General features: G+C 41.2%; 2 protein-coding genes across 2 annotated transcripts in view; both read left to right on the top strand.

Moving 5' to 3' along the window:
* The first annotated feature begins 957 nt into the window (after nucleotides 1-957).
* On the top strand, nucleotides 958-4294 carry prmt6 (protein arginine methyltransferase 6). Its single transcript, XM_050056973.1, has one exon. It carries the CDS (start codon nucleotides 1014-1016, stop codon nucleotides 2067-2069), a length of 1056 nt encoding a protein of 351 aa, XP_049912930.1. The 5' UTR covers nucleotides 958-1013; the 3' UTR covers nucleotides 2070-4294.
* A 14189-nt stretch (nucleotides 4295-18483) lies between these two features.
* Nucleotides 18484-19076, top strand: part of ntng1a (netrin g1a) — a 139690-nt gene continuing 139097 nt past the window's right edge. The window contains exon 1 of the mRNA XM_050056954.1: nucleotides 18484-18823. The gene's annotated coding sequence lies outside the window, so the exon portion shown is untranslated. The remainder of the gene's footprint in view (nucleotides 18824-19076) is intronic.

Here is a 19076-nt window from a genome sequence, read left to right as displayed (position 1 = left end):
CGCCCCAGGACACTGACTGGCCAATCATAACGTAGCACCAGGCCGGCTCAGACCAGGGTCCGACAACAACACAGCTGTGCTCCATTGACTCGTTTCAGACTTCCTTCATTTTCAGGCTGGTTTTGTGGATTTGGAGCTAAATGATGTGCCTGGGGCACGTCGTGTATTAATGATACTTGTTACCTGGAGAGGTTGGAAAAAGATATACGTTTCTTCCCTGTTCCAAAACCAAAATCAGACCCTGAAAAGTGTAGGGTTAGCTAGCTAGCTACTGAAGATATAGCCTACTGAATGTATACACATGCTGCTTTTGCTTTTTAATGGTTATAACAGTGAAACAAAGACCGACCCTGCTGTACAGGAACCAGTGAAGAGAAGCAGGGAAACTTCACAGTGTTCGACTTTCATCTGCACACACTGTGATGCCACACAGCTGGTTCAATATCAGCAAAGTTTCCCTTTATATTCATTGTCTTGTGTGGCGATCAGCAGTGATGTGGTGGTTCACTTTTACACTGTGATCTGTAGCCTATAGTTCGGCTTTAGCTTCTAACTATCTTTGTCTTTTTAACCTGTTGTTGCTGCTGAGTCAGTTTGACATCCTGGATATATCCTTCAAACACAGACTGTAGACCCCTCTGTCTGCTTCTCTCTGGAATCACTCTTTCATTTCTCCAAAAATAGGATAATATTTCTTCAGGGAGTGCAGTTAGTTACAGTGTGGCCCCCATGCTTCACAAAGGACCATCATAAAGGGGCGGGTCTTAGTAAAAGGTCAATTCTCCTCATACATCCATGCTCTGGCCTGTAGAAGCCCATGTGTACTGATCTTCCCTCTGACAGTGAACGCAGCAACGTGACTTCTACGTCTCTCGCGCTTGGTTGTGGGAATTGTAGTCTTCTTGAACATGTGTCGCTTGTATTCTGTGCGGTGAAAAACTACAAGTTCCAGATTTTACAATGCGGAAGTACGGCAACAAAACAGTGTGAGGTAGCAGCACACAGCCGAGAAGATGTCTCATGTCGCAAAGAAAAGAAAATTGGATAAAACCCGGCAGGACAGGCTGTACTTTGACAGCTACACCGATGTAACCATCCATGAGGAGATGATAGCGGACCATGTCCGCACCAACACGTACCGGATGGCGATACTGAGGAACAGTGAGTCCATACGGGGTAAAGTTGTCCTGGACGTCGGAGCAGGAACCGGCGTTTTAAGCATGTTCTGTGTTCAAGCCGGTGCTAAGAAGGTGTACGCTGTTGAGGCGTGTTCTATCGCTGAGCAGGCGGTGAGGATAGTTAAACACAACAACATGGAGGACAAGGTGGAGGTGATTCGAGGCACGGTGGAGACGGTGGACCTAGCGGAGATGGTGGAGGTTATAGTGAGCGAGTGGATGGGTTATGCCCTCCTGCACGAGTCCATGCTCAACTCGGTTCTCTACGCGCGCGACAAGTGGCTGAAGCCGGGCGGCGTCATCCTGCCCAGCAAAGCCGAGCTGTACATCGCGCCCATCAGCGACCCGGTGGTGGAGGACCGCTTACACTTCTGGTACACTGTGAAGGACCAGTACGGCGTGGACATGTCCTGCATGTCCGACTTCGCCAGGAGGTGCATCATGAACTCCGACATCACTGTGAACTCTGTGACCGTGGAGGACGTGCTCTCCCACCCGGCACGCTTCGCCGAGCTCGACCTGTACTCCGTCACCGTGGAGGAGCTGCGGTCGGTGAAGGGCAGGTTCAGGTGCGAGTCTTTCGGCTCGGCGGCAGTGAACGCTTTCTGTGTGTACTTCACGGTGACTTTCCCCTGCCCGGACAAACCGCAGGCGCTCGTGCTCTCCACGTCCCCGTTCAAACCGGAGACGCACTGGAAGCAGGCGGTCCTGTACCTGGACTCTCCGGTGGATGTGGTGCAAGACACGGTGGTGACCGGAGAGATCAGCATGTTCCCCTCAGAGGAAAGCGCCAGACATATATGTATCCATGTGGACTACACGATAGGAGAGCACAAGAGACAATCTAAGACTTTCTCCATCCCTGACTGGAGCAGTGAAGCTCAGTCTTAATTCATCTACATTTAGTGTTACAGTTTATTCACCAGGCGACACACTCAGATGCCTAAATATACATTACTATCTGTCACTAAACCTGCTCACTGTGAGTTTAGAAACAAAGTGAGGCAGTGACTGAATAACTTCAATGTTACACCAGGTCTCAGTTGAATAGGCCTGCAGCTGACATCTGTACATGCACAGTTACATTTAGACTCACATCTCCAGACTAAATCTTAAAAAATATTAGTACATCTCTCGAGTAGACACAAACACACCACTGTGTGTGTTGTTTACAGCAGTGACTCCCAACTGGTGAGCTAAGAAAGAATCTGGACCTGTGGTTGGACCAGCTTGGTCCAGTACAGTACATGTTTTAGTTTGGAGATGTTTATGTTGTTTTTACGCTTGTCTTCACACCTAATAAACAATTTGACACCTTAACTGTAGGAGTTAAAATGCATATCCTTATCGCCTTATTTATGCATTTTATTAACCTCACTCAATCATAATAACATGTTTACAACAGCCAATGCTAATATTTTTGTATTGCATACTGTATAATCAGTTTACAGCATTTATGACTTACTTTATATAAACACATTACTATAGGGCTGTAACTAACAAATCATTTCTCAGTAAATCATTTGATCTGTAAAGTGACAGAGAATATTTTGACCAACCAACAGTCCAAACCCCAATTATTGTTGATTTACTATTACTAATAGCAGTACTAACTGTAGCCTATTTGCTTAATGCTGGATGCTTACAAAGGAAAAACAGCAAATCCTTATAGTTTAGAAGCTAGAACAATTGGGCCTATACAAAAAGTTATGAATGAATGTTTAATTGACTGTATCAGTATGTTATGCCCACCCATTTCCTAAAAAAGAGGCAAACTCAAGCTTAAAAATGTAATTTGATTTTAAAAACCTTCACTGGGAACCTATTTGTCGTAGTTTGCATGTGGGAATTTTAAGTGTGTGACACATCAGACGTCCTGATTGGCAGCCAGTGTGAGGGATGCTAAAAATGAAAAGGAGAAAGCCATGAGTGGGACAATGGTTTGCTTTATTGTACGGAGCAAATTACAACAAAGTACCAGTAGAGACAACCTACCAGCTTCAGTAGACAGTATCACAATAGCTACCTGTCTTATTTTTTCTCATTTTGATTGTCTTATGTCGTGATAAGAGTGATAACACACGTTACAGATGCTGCTGTGCACAGATATAAATACAGGTGTGCCTTGAGATTTTGGCTCGCCCTTTACTGCGCCTTTGGCACAAAAAGTTTGAAAACCACTGCTTTAAGGAACGTTTGGTATTTTTGAGTCAGAAGTCACTTTTAACAGTTGTCATTTATTTTCTGTCCATCAACTAATCATCTCAGCTCCAGCATTTAGATTTCAACAGTTATATTGTCAGGGTGATAAAGCGATGAAACAACATTCGACCATCACAAGGAATCAAAACTCTCCTGGGTGATGAACAGTTTTTAGGTGTCTGTGTGCAGCTCTGTAAAGCAGAGTGAGGCAGGTTTCATCTGAGCTTTTACAAATTGTTGAATAAATTCAACACCATGCTGCAGGCATCTGATATTCTAATAAATGTAATCATGCATATTGTGTGGAATCTGATCAAAATGCTGCATTCAAATGAGGATTAGGCCGATATATTGACTTGGACTAGCTGCAGTCAGGCAGGAGGTGTTTTACATTGGCTGGTTTTCAGTTTTTAATAACAAACTAAATTGGCTCATTATTTTGGTTTAAAACGAGCACACACTGTCATCTGGTGCCAGAAACCACCGACTTCATCCAAAAGTTGTGATTCCACTGCAACATTCTGCACGACAGCAACTAACTGGATTATTTTTACAACAGAGTATTTCCCTTTGGGATACTAAGGATCATGCTGAATCCAAGTGACTGAGTTGTGACAATTAAGTTTTTATCCCTTGCAACAATCAGGATAAATCTTTTTTTTTTTTTAAATTAAAGTTAATAGTTTAATGACTGTTTAATAATTTCTCAGCATGTATTGGAGAATGTTATCTGGTCACTGATCAGTCAATGATTCACTTTGTATACTACTTTTGAGTAGGCATACATTAGGTGGGTTTGGATTTTGGCAGATTGTAATGCAGGGAGTGTGACTGTGTAGACTCTGGAACAGTTTACCAACTACATGCATTATTGAAAAAATGGAAACTAGGCTCTAATAAATGGTTTGACTGTTTCATGTGTACTGAGTCCTGACTGAAAACGTAGTAGCTAACTACAGAAAGAATCTTGAGCATGTGGGGTTGTGGGTCTCTGTTGTGTGTTCTGGGTCTGCCCCAGGGCCTCCTACCAGTGGGACGTGTCTGGAACACCTCCAGCAGGAGGCTTCCAGGAGGCATCCTGATCAGATGCCCGAACCAGCTCAAGTGACCCCTTTCAACACGAAGGAGCAGCGGCTCTACTCTGAGCTCCCTCCGGATGTCCGAGCTCTTCACCCTATCTCTAAAGGGGGATTTATACTTGTGCAGTAGACCCTACGCTGTAGCCTAAGTACACGGCCTACACCATTGTGAGCATTTATACTTGTGCAGTGGTGTGTCTGTGTCCCTTTGCAGTTTCACCTCCAAAACACTAGTCGGTGGTGGAGTTTTTGTGAAGTGCTGTAAAGTTTAGTTAATTCAGAACACACACTAAACACGACTTAACACAAGTCCACAAATCAGCTTCACTATAACTCGCAGCATTCACAGACAAACACTTGTCTTTATCTGGACACATTTTCCCTACAGATACAACATGCTAACGTTATTAGCACAATTCTATGGCATTTTGCATTGTATAAATTAGCCTAGCAGCTAGCAGACTTTTCCTCTACTCATATGAAGCCAGGGACAACAGCAACATTTAACAAAGGTAACGTTACAAAATTTAGCTCCATTACAACTCACAAGGTTCACTGACAAAACAACTGTCTTATACTAAACACATTTTCCAAACAAATGTAACATGCTAACGTTATTAGCACAAGCCTATGGCATTTTACATTGTATAAAATAGCCTAGCGACAAGCAGAGATTTCCTCTACTCATATGAAGACAGGATAAATCACACACAAGATGTAGATTCTACATTGACGCCAAACCTGTGCTGTAGGTACACCGTTGTTTCAATGCAGAAGTATCAATCCTGCATAAGGCTGAGCCCAGCTACCCCACAGTGGAAACTTATTCTGCATTTCTTCCTTCCTATTTTGTAAAAGTCATAATTAATGTTTGAAAAATGTGTGTTAAAACTGTTAAGTTAAGGAATGGGTACTAATTACATGTATACGAATTAATATGATTAGTCGTTTATATACCATTTGAGTATTGGCATTGACCTGCTGAACTATACTGCTCTTCAGCAGTATTTATAACACCAGAGCTGATAATAATAATGAATCCACTCCTAAATGATCATTTTCTGCATACAATTTTTTTTCATTATCACCATTTCTAGAGGCGCATTATTATTTTTTTTTTGTTTTGTTTAGTGGAATATTGTGTTACTCTCAGGTCAAACCAAGGACAATGTGTTGATTAAACATTTATGTAACTAAAATAGACAGTGCGGACTGCGCTGATTAAGTCTGTCTCGGTGTGCGTTGAATTGGAGCCATAAGATGTAAATGAGCATCATAAAGCACCTTCTCTGCATTTCTAATTATACAGCAGTTAATAAATACACATAGATTCGTGAAGACGTTAGATGATAATTCATCTTTCACACCCCATCATCATTTGAAATATGGTTTTCATTTGTTTCAGTGTCATCAGTACAAATGTGAATCCACTCTGTAATGAACACATTGGAAATTAATCACAAGCTATAGTGTCTACAAATCAAGGGCATTGTCTGTCAGTTTGGGAAAGAGTGAATAATGGCTGAATCGCATTTCCTGCTGCAGACGACTAGCCTCTGATTTCCACTTGGATGAACTATATTGCAACATTTTGAGCCTATGAAGAGTAAAAACACACACATCCAAAGATTGTGTGTGAATCAGCAGAAAGCAGATAGAATACACACACTGCTCACTGGCTTTTTAGAATGACATTAAACAAGCTGGCTGTTAGTTATGGTCACAGTGAATCGGGAAAAGGCAGCTAAAGTTGTCCAACCCCAAATCAGTGCCTCCGTGAACAATCTGAAGTTTAAATCCTGAAACTGTCTCCAATGTTTCTCTTGACACTTATATTTTTTCTTAACGTAGAAGATTTGGCACTTTGAGTGTACAACCAGAGTCACCAGAGTAAATGTTGGCATTATATATTTCTGCAGATATGTAACATTTTTACGTTATTATCAGGCCCAGGCAGAATATCTGACGATGATATCTGATTATGTTTTTGCTTAAAAAATCTTTTGCTGTGTGTTCCACTAACCAAACTACCACACCATATAGTATGCCAGAAAAAGATTTAGTATGTCCCAATACATAGTTTGTCAGATGCAGTATGCCAAAAATACCAGGATGTTCTACTACATCCAGTCCGATTTTGCAAGTTAGTCTTAATATAATTTCTTATTTCGAGGTATCTAAAAAAATGTGTCGAAGGTAATCAACTGCTTTTGTTGTTTGTTGGTCTCAAACAAAGGTCTGCAGCGTGGCAGTTGTCTCGCAACCCAGTTGTTAGAAAAACGTTTCTGCAAACAGTTACATTTGCTTTTTATTTTGTAGCAGATCTGTTAAAGCTTTACATTTCTAAACAATGCTGTGGTGAAAGTGTGGTTAGGTGTAGGCAGCAAAACCACTTGGTTATGGTCAGGAAAAGATCGTTTTTCACTTTAAACACCCACATTTGGTGGGGTTAAATGTCACTCGGAAATGCCACGATGTGACGGTGAAAATGTAGAATGTAGAAAATGTGGATGTAATCAGAACTACGCCACTTTGGAAACGTTGATGTGATAGGTATAAAACATACAAATGTAACATACTTGTAGTTTACAGAAATGTACAATGCCAGCTTTTCCTTCTGGCACTGTGCTGCAGTGTGACGGTGATGTTTGTGTGAGACATTAGTTCCAAATCAAAACGTGAACCAAAGCAAAGACTTGATGTCGTCGCTACCTCAACACTGATGACTGATCATAGAAGATAAACTCTATAGGCTTTGCATGCTATTTCACTTGAGACAGGAGATTCAGTTATATAAGTGACAGCAGCTGCAACTGCAAACAATAAACAGTACAGCCATCAAACTCTTGATGCATGTGATCAGCATACAGTTAGAAAACACAAACAGTGGTAGCTTGTCAAGATGAAGACGGTCCTCCGTAAAGTCTCCTGTCACACTGGAAACAACCGTTTCTGTGGTGTCGTTCAGTTATAGTGTCCAGGAGGCACCATGGGGAGCTCATAAACTAGGCATTTAATGACGAATTGCTTCTTATGTAACTAACAATCATCACTTTAGCCTTTGGAGCCACTTCTGTCTTGACTAACAAGTAGTGTTGATCGTCCATGAAGGCACATACAGACATTGAAAACAGTGTGTTAGGATGTCTCTTGAACGTCAGATTTCGAATCTTAGCATGGTGTAAGATGCATGCTTTTTGGAAAGAAAGACAGATATTTCCACATGGGGAATAACCCACTGTTTGCCATTTATATCAGACCAATAGACTGAGCCTCACAGTTTATGTCTGAGAGATGTTGTAGTCACAGCCGTTTTACAGTCTGTAACTCATATACACTCTTTCTTTCAAAAGTCAAGCAGTCAGAGCGACTTAAAGCCCTGGTTGTGACCATGTCTGACCAAGGTCACATCTTTGTTGTCAAATGTCAAAGAGGATTTTTTCCTTGGGTCATTGCTCTGCTGAGAAAGGGCCGTACAGTGTGAGGTGGTCCTTTCAGTGTCTCTGTTGCCTGAGTAGCACTTTTGTGTCGGGGAGAGACAGAAATAAAGTCCTGTGCTTTTCATTCATATTAAATTCTACACTTGCAGCTGACCTGATGTGCACGTACAGTGACTGAATGTCTCCTTCTACAGGTGCCTAAAAAAAAAAAAAAAAAAAAAAAAAGCCTCGCAGACAGCACAAAGGAAAGGGACCGGAGAATGGAAATGTCAAATGCAGTGCAGGCAGCCACTGTTAAGCCGCACAGAATCAGGCTCATGCATGCATGGCCACTCCTGGCTGCTAAATGCTAAACTAATTGTGATCCATTCCTGCCTGAAATGGTTTGGAAACCATTAGAAACAAGTGTTGAAACTTGAAATGGGATTATTTGTCTTGTATCGCGCAGCAATTTAGGAGCCAATCAATAGACAATGTGCTTAATCTAACTGATTTCAAGACTCATTGTTCAATGCAGGACGTGTGGGTGAGACTAAGAGACAGCACGGTCCAGGACTCAGTGAACTGGAGTCACAATATATGCAGTTGTCTTTAGAGCCTGTGTTTTAACTTCTGGACCATAAATGTCATGATTAATAGGTGGGGATAAAGTAACGCCAAGGCCACACCGCCCGCGGAAGCGCCGCGAATAGCCTCAAAGCGCCAAGAAGTGAAGCCAGTTTCCTTTTGGCGCCCATGTTAACTGATTGTGTCATCCACACCGGCCGCGCCGCGCAGCTCCGCCGCCGGCCCTGCAGCGATCATTTCGGCGTCTGGTCTATTTTCTGCGCGAGACGCGAGCGAATGTGTCAAGCCGGGCAGTTACCCATGATGGAAAAACAACAGCTGGGAGCAGAATCGCTTGTCGACCGGCGCGGAGAAATGCGTGTCTGATGTGAACGGAGGTGCTCCGGCTCGTGCGAGAATTTCAGTGCGCTGCGCTTCGCAGTCAGTGTGGCCCTGGCGTAATGCATTCTAGGGAAGTAAGTGACATAGCACTTGTGATTAAAGCTTCTTATATTCTGGTCATATTTGGAGCTTCACTTTAAACAGAGTGTGTCCACCTAGCACTTTTGAATTTTCTCCCATTCTTGATTTTAGATTTCGTTTTCAGCTTTTCCAGTGTTGATTTGGCTAAATTTATGCCTGAGGTCTTATTGGAACATCCATTATGAGGCATAGACTGTATAAAATAATGGACGTCACCCATTGGGTTTTGGACTGCTGTTTTGAAGCCTTGAAATTGGTACTTAAGTTGTTGCCATCTTGTTTTTTCCGAGCTGCAAGTGACTGAATGAGAACGTAGAGCTGTTGAGGAGCGAGGGGTGGATCTGACTCATAAATTGTGGCGACGCCTCACAGACAGCCTGTTTCTCAAGTGGCCCCGCCCTTAAAAATGCACAACTTTAAGCATTTAAACTTAAATCAGTTAGCTTACTAAAATGATTTTTAATTGGGACATCTCCCACTGTCATCCCTGGGCTAACGAGCTGAAATCATTGTTTCATTCGAACAATTTGTCATTTATTTTTCAGAACAAGTTAACCTGTGATATTCAGGAGATTAGAAGTGAGATGTTTCACATGTTTACAGAAAAATAGTCTGCTGACATATGGTATAAACCAAAACTACGACTTATTGTCTTATAAAGAACAGCTACAGTGTGGAACCTTACGTGGGGTGTAAGGTTCCACACAGTGTGTGTTCAGGAACGTTACCAGTAGCCTTCGAGACTGGAAGGTTTAACGCCACCCCAGAGGAGGACAGAATTTGTTTGTTGTATAATATAGGTGAAGTTGAGAATGAGGTCCATTTCTTTTTTACTGTCCTGTATATAAAGACATAAGGAATGTACTATTCAGCGAAATTATCTCTTTCTATGTTGATTTCTTTTGGTTGAAGGATCATAAAATAAGAGTTTTGTTTCGGACGGGAACCTTTTTTGTTAGAACGCAGAATATTCTGTCTCTGGACTGAGCAGTGAAATAACATGTATTTTGGATTGCTACAGCAGCATAATTGTAATGATGTCCTGTAAACCCATGAGGATTGGGCACATGTAAGTGTGCATGACACAAATAAAAAAATCTGTTCACCCCTGTACAGTTGTCATGAATGTTGAAATTAGCCAAAGAGACCAAAACCGTTTTTTGTACCAGGCTGTGAACATGTTTATTACTGCTGTAAAGTTAGGCATTTTAACTGATGTTTTACAGTAGATGACAGAATCATAGTTTCTTATGTATGTCTTTAACAGACTGTTTCCCTTCCTGCTCAAATCCAGTGGTGGTCCACGATCACAATCTTTTTGATCTGCCATCCCTTTGTCTCCATTTGAATGGACATACCAACTATGCTGATGATGAAGATTACTCAGCTCTGACAATAGAGAGTCCTTTACCCTAATCTGTGCCTCCTCATTGTCCTGTCTTAGAATTTAGATTCTTTTTAATCTCAGTAAATGAAATAAGTATTTTTTATGCCTCCGCACCAGCAACATCAACTTTTTTTGGGTTGTCCGTATGTACATTTGTCTGTCTGTCCCATTGTCCCTTGGACACAAGGATGAAATAATTTGAATTTGGTGGTCAAAGCTCAAGGTCACTGTGACCTCACAAAACATCTTTTTGGCCATAACTCAAGAGTTCATACATTAATTATGACACAATTTCACACAAATGTCTGATAGAATAAAGTGATTAAGTGATGACATTTTATATCCAAAAGGTCAAAGGTCAGCTTTACTGTGACATCATAATGTTTTGCAAAAACACTTCTGGCCATTACTCAACACAATAACTCAGGAACAGAAGGGGAGACAGTTGGTCGGATATTGAATTGGTGACTCTAATCTTGAGTGCCCACCCTGAAACTGTGCTGATTGTATAAATCGCCTGTGCTGCCAGGTTGAAGATGTGTGCAAAGCGTCCACCTTCTTCACTATTTATATAATGTGAATCTTGACAGACATGGATGTAAACTGCAACTTGAGTGGTTGGCAGAGGCACACAACAGATTTGTTTCCCCTTAGGAGCCAGTTAAAAGTCTTATTGAATTTAAACTTTCTTTTTCAAGAGAGACCTGACCAAGAGGGCGGTATTAAAACATATTACAACAATAAATCCATACACAACATAAACAGGCTAAAACAACTGTCACATGCTACAAAAGAGTATAGATGTAATTAAGACACATAAATAGGTATGAAAGTCCAAACACAGTAACCAGGAGTGCTTCTGTCAGATCCTTTAAAACTGACTTGGACTCACCAGAAGTAAACAGCTCCGACTGTTTTAATTCCTTCTGTACATTGTCCAGGAGAAAAGGGCAATCAGTCCAGTCAATCTGTGGTTTGACCCAGGGAAAATTACAATAGTAATCATTAAAGTTTATTTCTGATCTCTTGGGACATCCAAAAAACATATTAAAAGTAAAACATTATATACTTAGTGGATCAAGGCTTGAAATCTGGGGGCATTCTATCACAGCATCACACAAAGAAGTGCACATCTCTGCTTCTGGACATGATATTTTTATGTAATTCATATCTAAACATTGATTTTTTAGGATGTTTTTTCACATATAACCATCAGATATGACCTGTCCTGAATGTGTATGTGCAATTAGGGTGACCCTTTACCCTAGAATGACCTTTTTTTGAATCCAGACAGTCTGTAAAATTAGGTTATAAAGTATATTATCATTTACATAACTCAAACTTGCAACGAATGGTGACGTTAGATATGAAATCTTACGGCCAAACTTTAAGGGGAAAATTTGGCAAAAAATTGGTTGTTGGGTAGCAGTACCCCAAATACAGGTATAATACGTCAGAATATCCTTTTAAAGTGTTGTATTGAAAAGACTGACCCCCAAAACTTAGGAAAGGAAACCAGATACGTTGTATCGATGGGCATAGACCCTCCAATATTAACATAATTTCACCCAGACCATGTAACTGTAAAATGATGATTTGCTTTTGACCTTGAAAAACCATTGTGCCATGAAATCCATGAAGGTATCCACCTTATTCCTGAGGGCGCTACTGTAGAGATGATTATGGGCGCAACTTCCAGTGAGATAGCGGAAGTAGCAGTAAACCAGTTAGTCCCATGGACTGTCTGTGGTTAATCCCAGTGGCTGATTTATTTTTTAACAAATATTTAACTAATGTTAACTTAGCATTTTCTGAAATGTCTCTGCAGAGCTCTGGTACCTGTTGCACTGTCCTTGTCTGTAATGACTAACAGCCAGTCTAAGCTAAATTTTTATCTTCAGCAACTGTGTGTTGAACATGTAACCAGAACAAAAAAGGATTGTTCCTGTTGCCAAAGATACCATTGATATGAGAAATAAAACCAGTAAAGTTAACAGTAAAACCAGTAAAGTTAACAGTAAAACCAGTAAAGTTAACAATATTTTAACGAAGCAAGGCGAGCTAATTGCTAGCGTGCTCGTTTGCTTTGAGGTGGCTGTCAGAGATGTCAGAGGTATGATCACATAATCCTGTTTGAGCTGTAACAGGTGGTGTGTTCCACCTTTAATTTCCCAATTGCTCTTGGAAAGAAGAATAGAGTACTGTGAACAAACTGTTAGCATTGGAAATTGTCGGTTTCGGTTCAACGCCGGAGGTTGCACCCATAATTCACGCAAGGTATCATGGGGGCTAGGAACAAGGTGGATACTTTTAATCTATGATGCAGTTTTTCTGCGTCCATTTCTGAGTCAGACTGACTGGACTAAATGTACTTTAAAAGATTTTTTTGCCAAACTCCATCTTAACACAGAAAACTAATATCTGCAGAACAATCAGAGTTTTATTTTTACATATTATGTACACAGGTGAGAAGGAACCAGCCCATGAGAGATTCTTATACAACAGCCAACCATTGAGCATACAAACACAATGGTGTACAGTATAACCACAGCAGTAATAAAAAGCAAAGCACAGCAGTACACAGTATCCAACATCTCTGGACACTGGCCAGGTGCATTCATGAGAGCAGAGCGGGACTGAAGAGGCGAGCACCGCTTTCTGTTGCATTTGAGGATTGCTAACAGGGTTGTAATAGTCTACAGTGGTCACAGGAGTCATTTCAAGTAAGTCACCTGAGACGTGAGCGACAATGTAAACCTCAAGTCACAAGTCAAAGAAATACACAACTTGCACTTATGTGTTTTTTTTATGTGACGGTGGTGATATGGGTTTGTCCTTGAGATGTCAGCCTGTGGAAAGATGGGAACACGGTGTACAGCTCCTCACATCTGTGTCCACCACAGCCATTCAGCTCGTTTTACAAGGCTCCCACTGTACTGCCCTGGAAATTAGAATATTTGGTTTGATCTCTGTCTTAACGGCACTCCATTTAAAAATAACAGTAGTGAAGCCACTGCAACACAATGACAGCCTGACTTTAGGGGGAAATAAAGTACAATACTGGGCTTTTTACCATAACACAAAAATGGAAATATATAAACCACTTCACACATTGTAACATCAATAGCACTCCAAGGTGATGGATCTCAGGGTCTCTCACCTCCACATTCAATACCTTGCTGTCACCTTGCTAAAATCAAATAGTGCCCTCTGTGACAAAAAGTTATGAATTATGTATCCTGGAACTAAAATAGGAAAAATGTAAATCTCCATAATGTAATTTAGTCTGAGATAATTGTCAGTAGTGTTGGAAGCCCATTTAAATTCCCGCAGCAATTTGTTCCTGTTAGTGTTTTTAGTGACCAGATTAACATGCATATGAAAACTGTCCACGGGTCACACAGTTTAAATCCCAAACTTCACTCTTCATATAAAATCTGGGGGGAAATCATTAAACGTGTGTCTACAGAGCTCGTTTTTCGATCGCTGCTGAAACCTGACTGGACTCCGGTGGCGCACAGTGTCTAATCATGGCCACTCATTCATCTTTGTATGCTAATGACACCACCAATGAGCCAATAGGATTCAATTCCCACAGTCGCTTACAGTAACCAATATTTCTGTCAGCATATCCTGTGAGGACAATTTGGGAACATGGTATTGACAAAAGCTAATTTGGTGGCCAGTCCCCAGAGAGGTGGACTTCATTTCTCTGGGGCCCAGCAGGCCAGACCATTTGTCATCATTATCATTAGCAACAGGAACTGACCCTTGTGCCTGCTGTTAAACCCCAAAATAACTGCCCCACTGTATGTTCCTATATTTTTCTCAACAGTAATAAAACAGTACACTTATTTAAATGAGAAACAGTGTTTATTCTTGCCCTGAGCTGCAAATCTCAGCCGGGAAAAAAACACGCTGCCTATCACAAATGCATCCAGCTGAAAGCACTGAGGCGTGACTTCATGGACGGACACACACCGTACAACAAGGACAGATCTGGACGGCGTCTGTTAAGAAAGTAAATCCCAAATCGCTCGCAGGGGCACGTAAATCTGAACGGGATGGCCCCGATTCACAATCAGCCCGAGGCAGACGGCTCCCAGCCTATGAGCAAAGTACAAATCCAGCAAACTGTGTGGCCACATTCTCCCCACCCCCTCCTCGCTGTTAATCCTTTTTCAATCATGCACTTTTTGGATTATGCCACTATGTAATTCTTCTCAGGTATTGTTTTATAACTTAATATGATATTTCAATGTGGGTGAGTTGGGTTATGGGTTTAGGACACCGTGCACGATTGGATAAGCGGCAGAGGTCTGCAGGCAGCAGATTGGAGCGGAGGGTTAGTGGCAGGCTGAAAGAAGCGTGATAAAGCTTTGACACAAAGTCCAAATGCAGCAGGTGCATAAAGGTGCTGAGACTGACCTGATTCAGTCCTTCGGAGGCATTCTATATTGCAATGTGAACCCTGTATTTGTCCCGGCTCTCGCTAAGTGTCTCACTTCCCAAGAGAAGTTCGGATGCTTTGCATAGTCGGACGGTTTATAAAAGAAGTCAGGATAGCAGCTCTGAAGACACCATCTTGATTCACCTTCTAAAGTGATCGCTAAGAAAACACATCTCTTTCATTTGCTTCCTCGGCTCTTTGCAGGTGTCACTCTGTCCAAAAAATGTGAACTCTGAATCTACACAAGACTGAAAAGTCTTCTCTGAAATGTGTTTCATGCAATATAATATTTATGACTTAAACTTTAAATCAATAATACTGCAATATTATTTTACATTATTATCGCATATAAGACGTTTGTAGTCAAAAGTCACCATGTGATGAATTTGACTCAATACAGGGTGTCTACAGGTCCTTAAAAAGTATTAAAATGTCTTAAATTAAGTTCTTAATATAAGGCCTTAAAGTCTTAAATTGTCTTAAATTCAGATTTGATGGGTCTTAAATATTTTCGGTCAGAATGCTGTTAAAATTTCTCCAGCCTGACAGATCTAGTGACTGTTTACAATCATCAGACCAACCGAAGAATTGCAATAATAAATCGCATTTATGACAGCGATTAGATTTTGTCTTAAACGTAAATTCACTCAATTGTTGTCATTTTTCCTTACTGCTCATTTTTAAAAAATATTTTATTTGTAGATTTTCAGATTTTAACACAAACAACATGCAAACACTTCAGGCCGCTCTCGATAAACAGGACATGAATGGTTGCCATGTTTAATCAAAGGTTACAGAGCTGAGGGAAACACTGTCTGTCTGTCGGCAGGTTTGGTCTTAAATTTCATATACAGTAAGTTGGCATTAAAATGGTCTTTAAAAGTCTTAACTTTAACTTGGTTGCATCTGTAGACCCCTGAAAATACATTCACTCACGTAACGTACTTAATCACAATTTTAATGTACTTGTACTTTACTTAAGAATTTCTATTTCATGATACTTTACACTTCCGCTCAGCTTACATTTCAAGGGCAAATGACATACTTTTTACCCCACCATGACATTTATTTTACATCTTCCATTACCGGTTACTTTGTAGATTAGATTTGACAGTCAAAACGTATAATATGTAAAATTATTAGATGTCAAATGAGCTTCAACTTGGGTAAAATATTCTTTCACTAGTACCATGATAGTTAAACTTATCATAAGGTATTTAATCTTTTAACTGAGATTATATCAAGAAACCATATATAGGTACATAGGTCTGATCGGGTTGTTTGTCACTGACACTGACTGATCAAGGGACTTCATCACATGAGTACCAATTGCTAACTAAACTAATATTTGTAGACTGATTGATGTGTTTATTTGAGTGTCCTGCGCCTCACGCTGCCCAGCTCTATGCTCTTCCAAGACACTAGACAGCAACAGCAACCAGCATGGCCACAAGCCCAGTCATTATATTCCAAAAATTCAAAAAGAAAACATACAATCTCCATACCAAAAATTGTATTATGTTGGATACAGTGTTTTCCGTCTTAGTTGCAATGCATTTTCTATAAATCTTGCTAAGACAAAACATAGACATATAGACATAATATAGTATTACCAGTCCTACTGAGTCATTTGCACCATTGCTTGCAACGGTCTAATAAAACTGGAAATATTAATTGCATAAATACTTCAGTGTAAACCATCTTTCAAAACCTCTGACTACTGGCACATTGCTACACGGTACAGATCATTATATTGCCCAGCATATGAATCAGTAATACCCTGTTAACACTTCTGTACTATCACTCATATAAAATGGTGAATGCAGGACTTATAATACATTGTTGTCTTCTTTAAAGCCTCTGAGTACTTCCATTTCTACTAGAGGTCACCACAGTGTGTTGTGCAGTCTGTCCCAGCCCCCTGCACTCTCTGTTGATGACACAGCTGCATCTCACCACATAAAACTGTATCGAGCACAACCTTAAACACAATATTTCTTTATGAATAACCTGCCCTCCATCCTCCCCGCGCCCCCCTCTCCACTAACACACACACTCCTCCGGATGAAGGCAACATTACCCTTCATTGAACAGGCGTAAAAATCCAATACCTCTGTGCCTGGCGTCGGCCAGACAGGGATGTGCAAAAACAGCTTTACCCATCAATTTTCTAATAACCATCATGAAATATGACAAGAACGAAAAAAAAAGGAAACTTAACAACACACAAGGGTGGTGGTGAGATATCGGAACACGGGGCCACATGATTATCGGCTTCTCAAGTAAAGAGCCATCTATTGAACCCTTGGATGGATTTGAAGACACATGGTCTTGTTGTGTGCATGTGTGTGTGTCTGAGTGTGTGTCTGTGAATTCAAACACACCCTCCTTTCATTCTGACCTCTATCACATCTTGTTTGACACACTTCAACCAAAACATTTTAATATAGCGTCACTGTGCAACCCCAGCCTGCCTGGACTCAGTGTTTTTAGGCCTGGAAGTAAAGACAGAAAACTGCTTCACAGTCTGCAGACAAGCCTCAAAAATGTATTGTGAGTGAATGTATTATACTGCGTCATTGTATTGAGTCAGTAAGAGGGAATTAAATGTGCTCTTTGGTAGCTTTCCACTGTGCACTCCTCCTTCTAGTCGCTGAGTGACTTAGAAAAGGAGGTTCATGCAAGGCAAGTTGCCCTTGGGCTCGCAGAGGAGAGACAAAGAGAGGCAGCTGTGTGAGGAGCTGTCTTCACAGCTGAGGTAGCCGCCACTGTATCCCTTACCTGCTGTCCACTGTTTGTCTGATAAAGTTCGAGATGAGTTAACTAACATTTGGACTGCCCCATAAACCAAAACAACAATGTGTCTTTACTTTATATCTGCTGGGTTTGCAGTGGCGGATCTTAAGGGGACACAGGCAGCCACGTAGGGTGCCCCCTCCATTCTTCTTCTTAGTTTTATGATTACGTGACATTAAAAAAAAATCAAACAGTAGGGACATGGTGGAGTGGCGTGTATGTGGAGAGCTCTAGAATAATAAAAAATGGTGGTTTGTTCTTGAGATTTCAGGCTTTCAAAATATTCTTACTGCCTCATAAGTGGCCCTGAGCAATGTGCATCATACTTTAGATTTTAAACTGAATCTTTCTGATGGATTTACCCACTGATTTTCCACTTCAAACCCTCCACTGTGACGGCATCTTGTCCATTACAGGCCACTGTACACTGTGTGTCAATGTTCCATTTCCTACATGTCGATAAATGTCATAAATTTTAAGTGTAGCAGGTTTAAACGTTGCTATTATTGTTAAATCAATTGTTATACCTCTGAATAATGACTCTAACCAACAAGGTATGATCCAGGAGAGTGGCAGCCTCTATATCTGACATGTTTACCATAATCCCCTTTACTTCCTGTGTGTCTCACATCATTAGGAAGTTATTTTACCACCAGTCTGTGCAATAAAGCAGTTTCTTTTCAAAGCAGTCCAGTAGGTTGCCCACAGATTGATGCCCCAGCTGATGATCAGATTGATATTGTCTCAGTAAATGTGTTTCAGCGGTAAAATGTGAGTGAATGTTTTATAAAGCAGGATAATTGCGCCGGTTAGATGTGTTTGTGCTCATGGCTGCTCTCAGCTGCGGCGCACAGGCTTCAGCAAAGACAGAAACTTGAGGTGAAAGTCAGTTGACATACGCTCACCGCCTCATTGTGTCTGAGAGCAGAGTCTGGTCACTGTCCGCTCTCTGAGCTCCTGGATTCGTATTTTTATCCTCCGCTTCTTTTTAAACAACTTTTTTAAATAAGAAATCCCAACACTTTGGCTCGGAGGATTTTCTCCTGTCGTCTCCACTTGTGTGTCCGGCTCTAAGTGACGTTGCGCTGGTACCGGGAGCTCTCCTCCATTCCCCGGGAGCGGCGGAGACAAGCTGGTCGCTGCCACGGCGAGTCTCCCGTTCCTGCGCCGCGCTAAGATGTCCCGTTTTAAAGCGGATTTATTTGGCTGCAACAGGCGACACGAGTGGCTGTCCTCGACGCTATGAAGCACTGAAGACCAAGGTGAGAGGCTCAGGCTGCTGGTTTCTTTTTGCATTTCATTCATCTCCAGCCGAATGCCGGAGCGCGTAAACTTTTGAAGCTTCGCTACGACGCGCGCCGAGTGGGCGGCCAAATTGTGCGTCGTGATTAAAGAAAGTAAGGCGACTATTTTGGGCACAGATGGTATTTTTTTCCTGGTTATGATTGTGTGCTTTCATTCAGTATACTCTGCCTTTATATGCGTGGGGAAAGATATATATTAAAAAAAGAAATG

The sequence above is a fragment of the Epinephelus moara genome, chromosome 11, assembly GCF_006386435.1.
Source record: "Epinephelus moara isolate mb chromosome 11, YSFRI_EMoa_1.0, whole genome shotgun sequence".
NCBI lineage: Eukaryota > Metazoa > Chordata > Actinopteri > Perciformes > Serranidae > Epinephelus > Epinephelus moara.
Note: the sequence above shows the minus strand (reverse complement) of the source record. Positions and strands in the feature narration are given on the sequence as shown.

Excerpts from the sequence above, each read along its gene's own strand:
- prmt6 (XM_050056973.1), top strand. The coding sequence starts at position 1,014 with ATGTCTCATGTCGCAAAGAAAAGAAAATTGGATAAAACCCGGCAGGAC.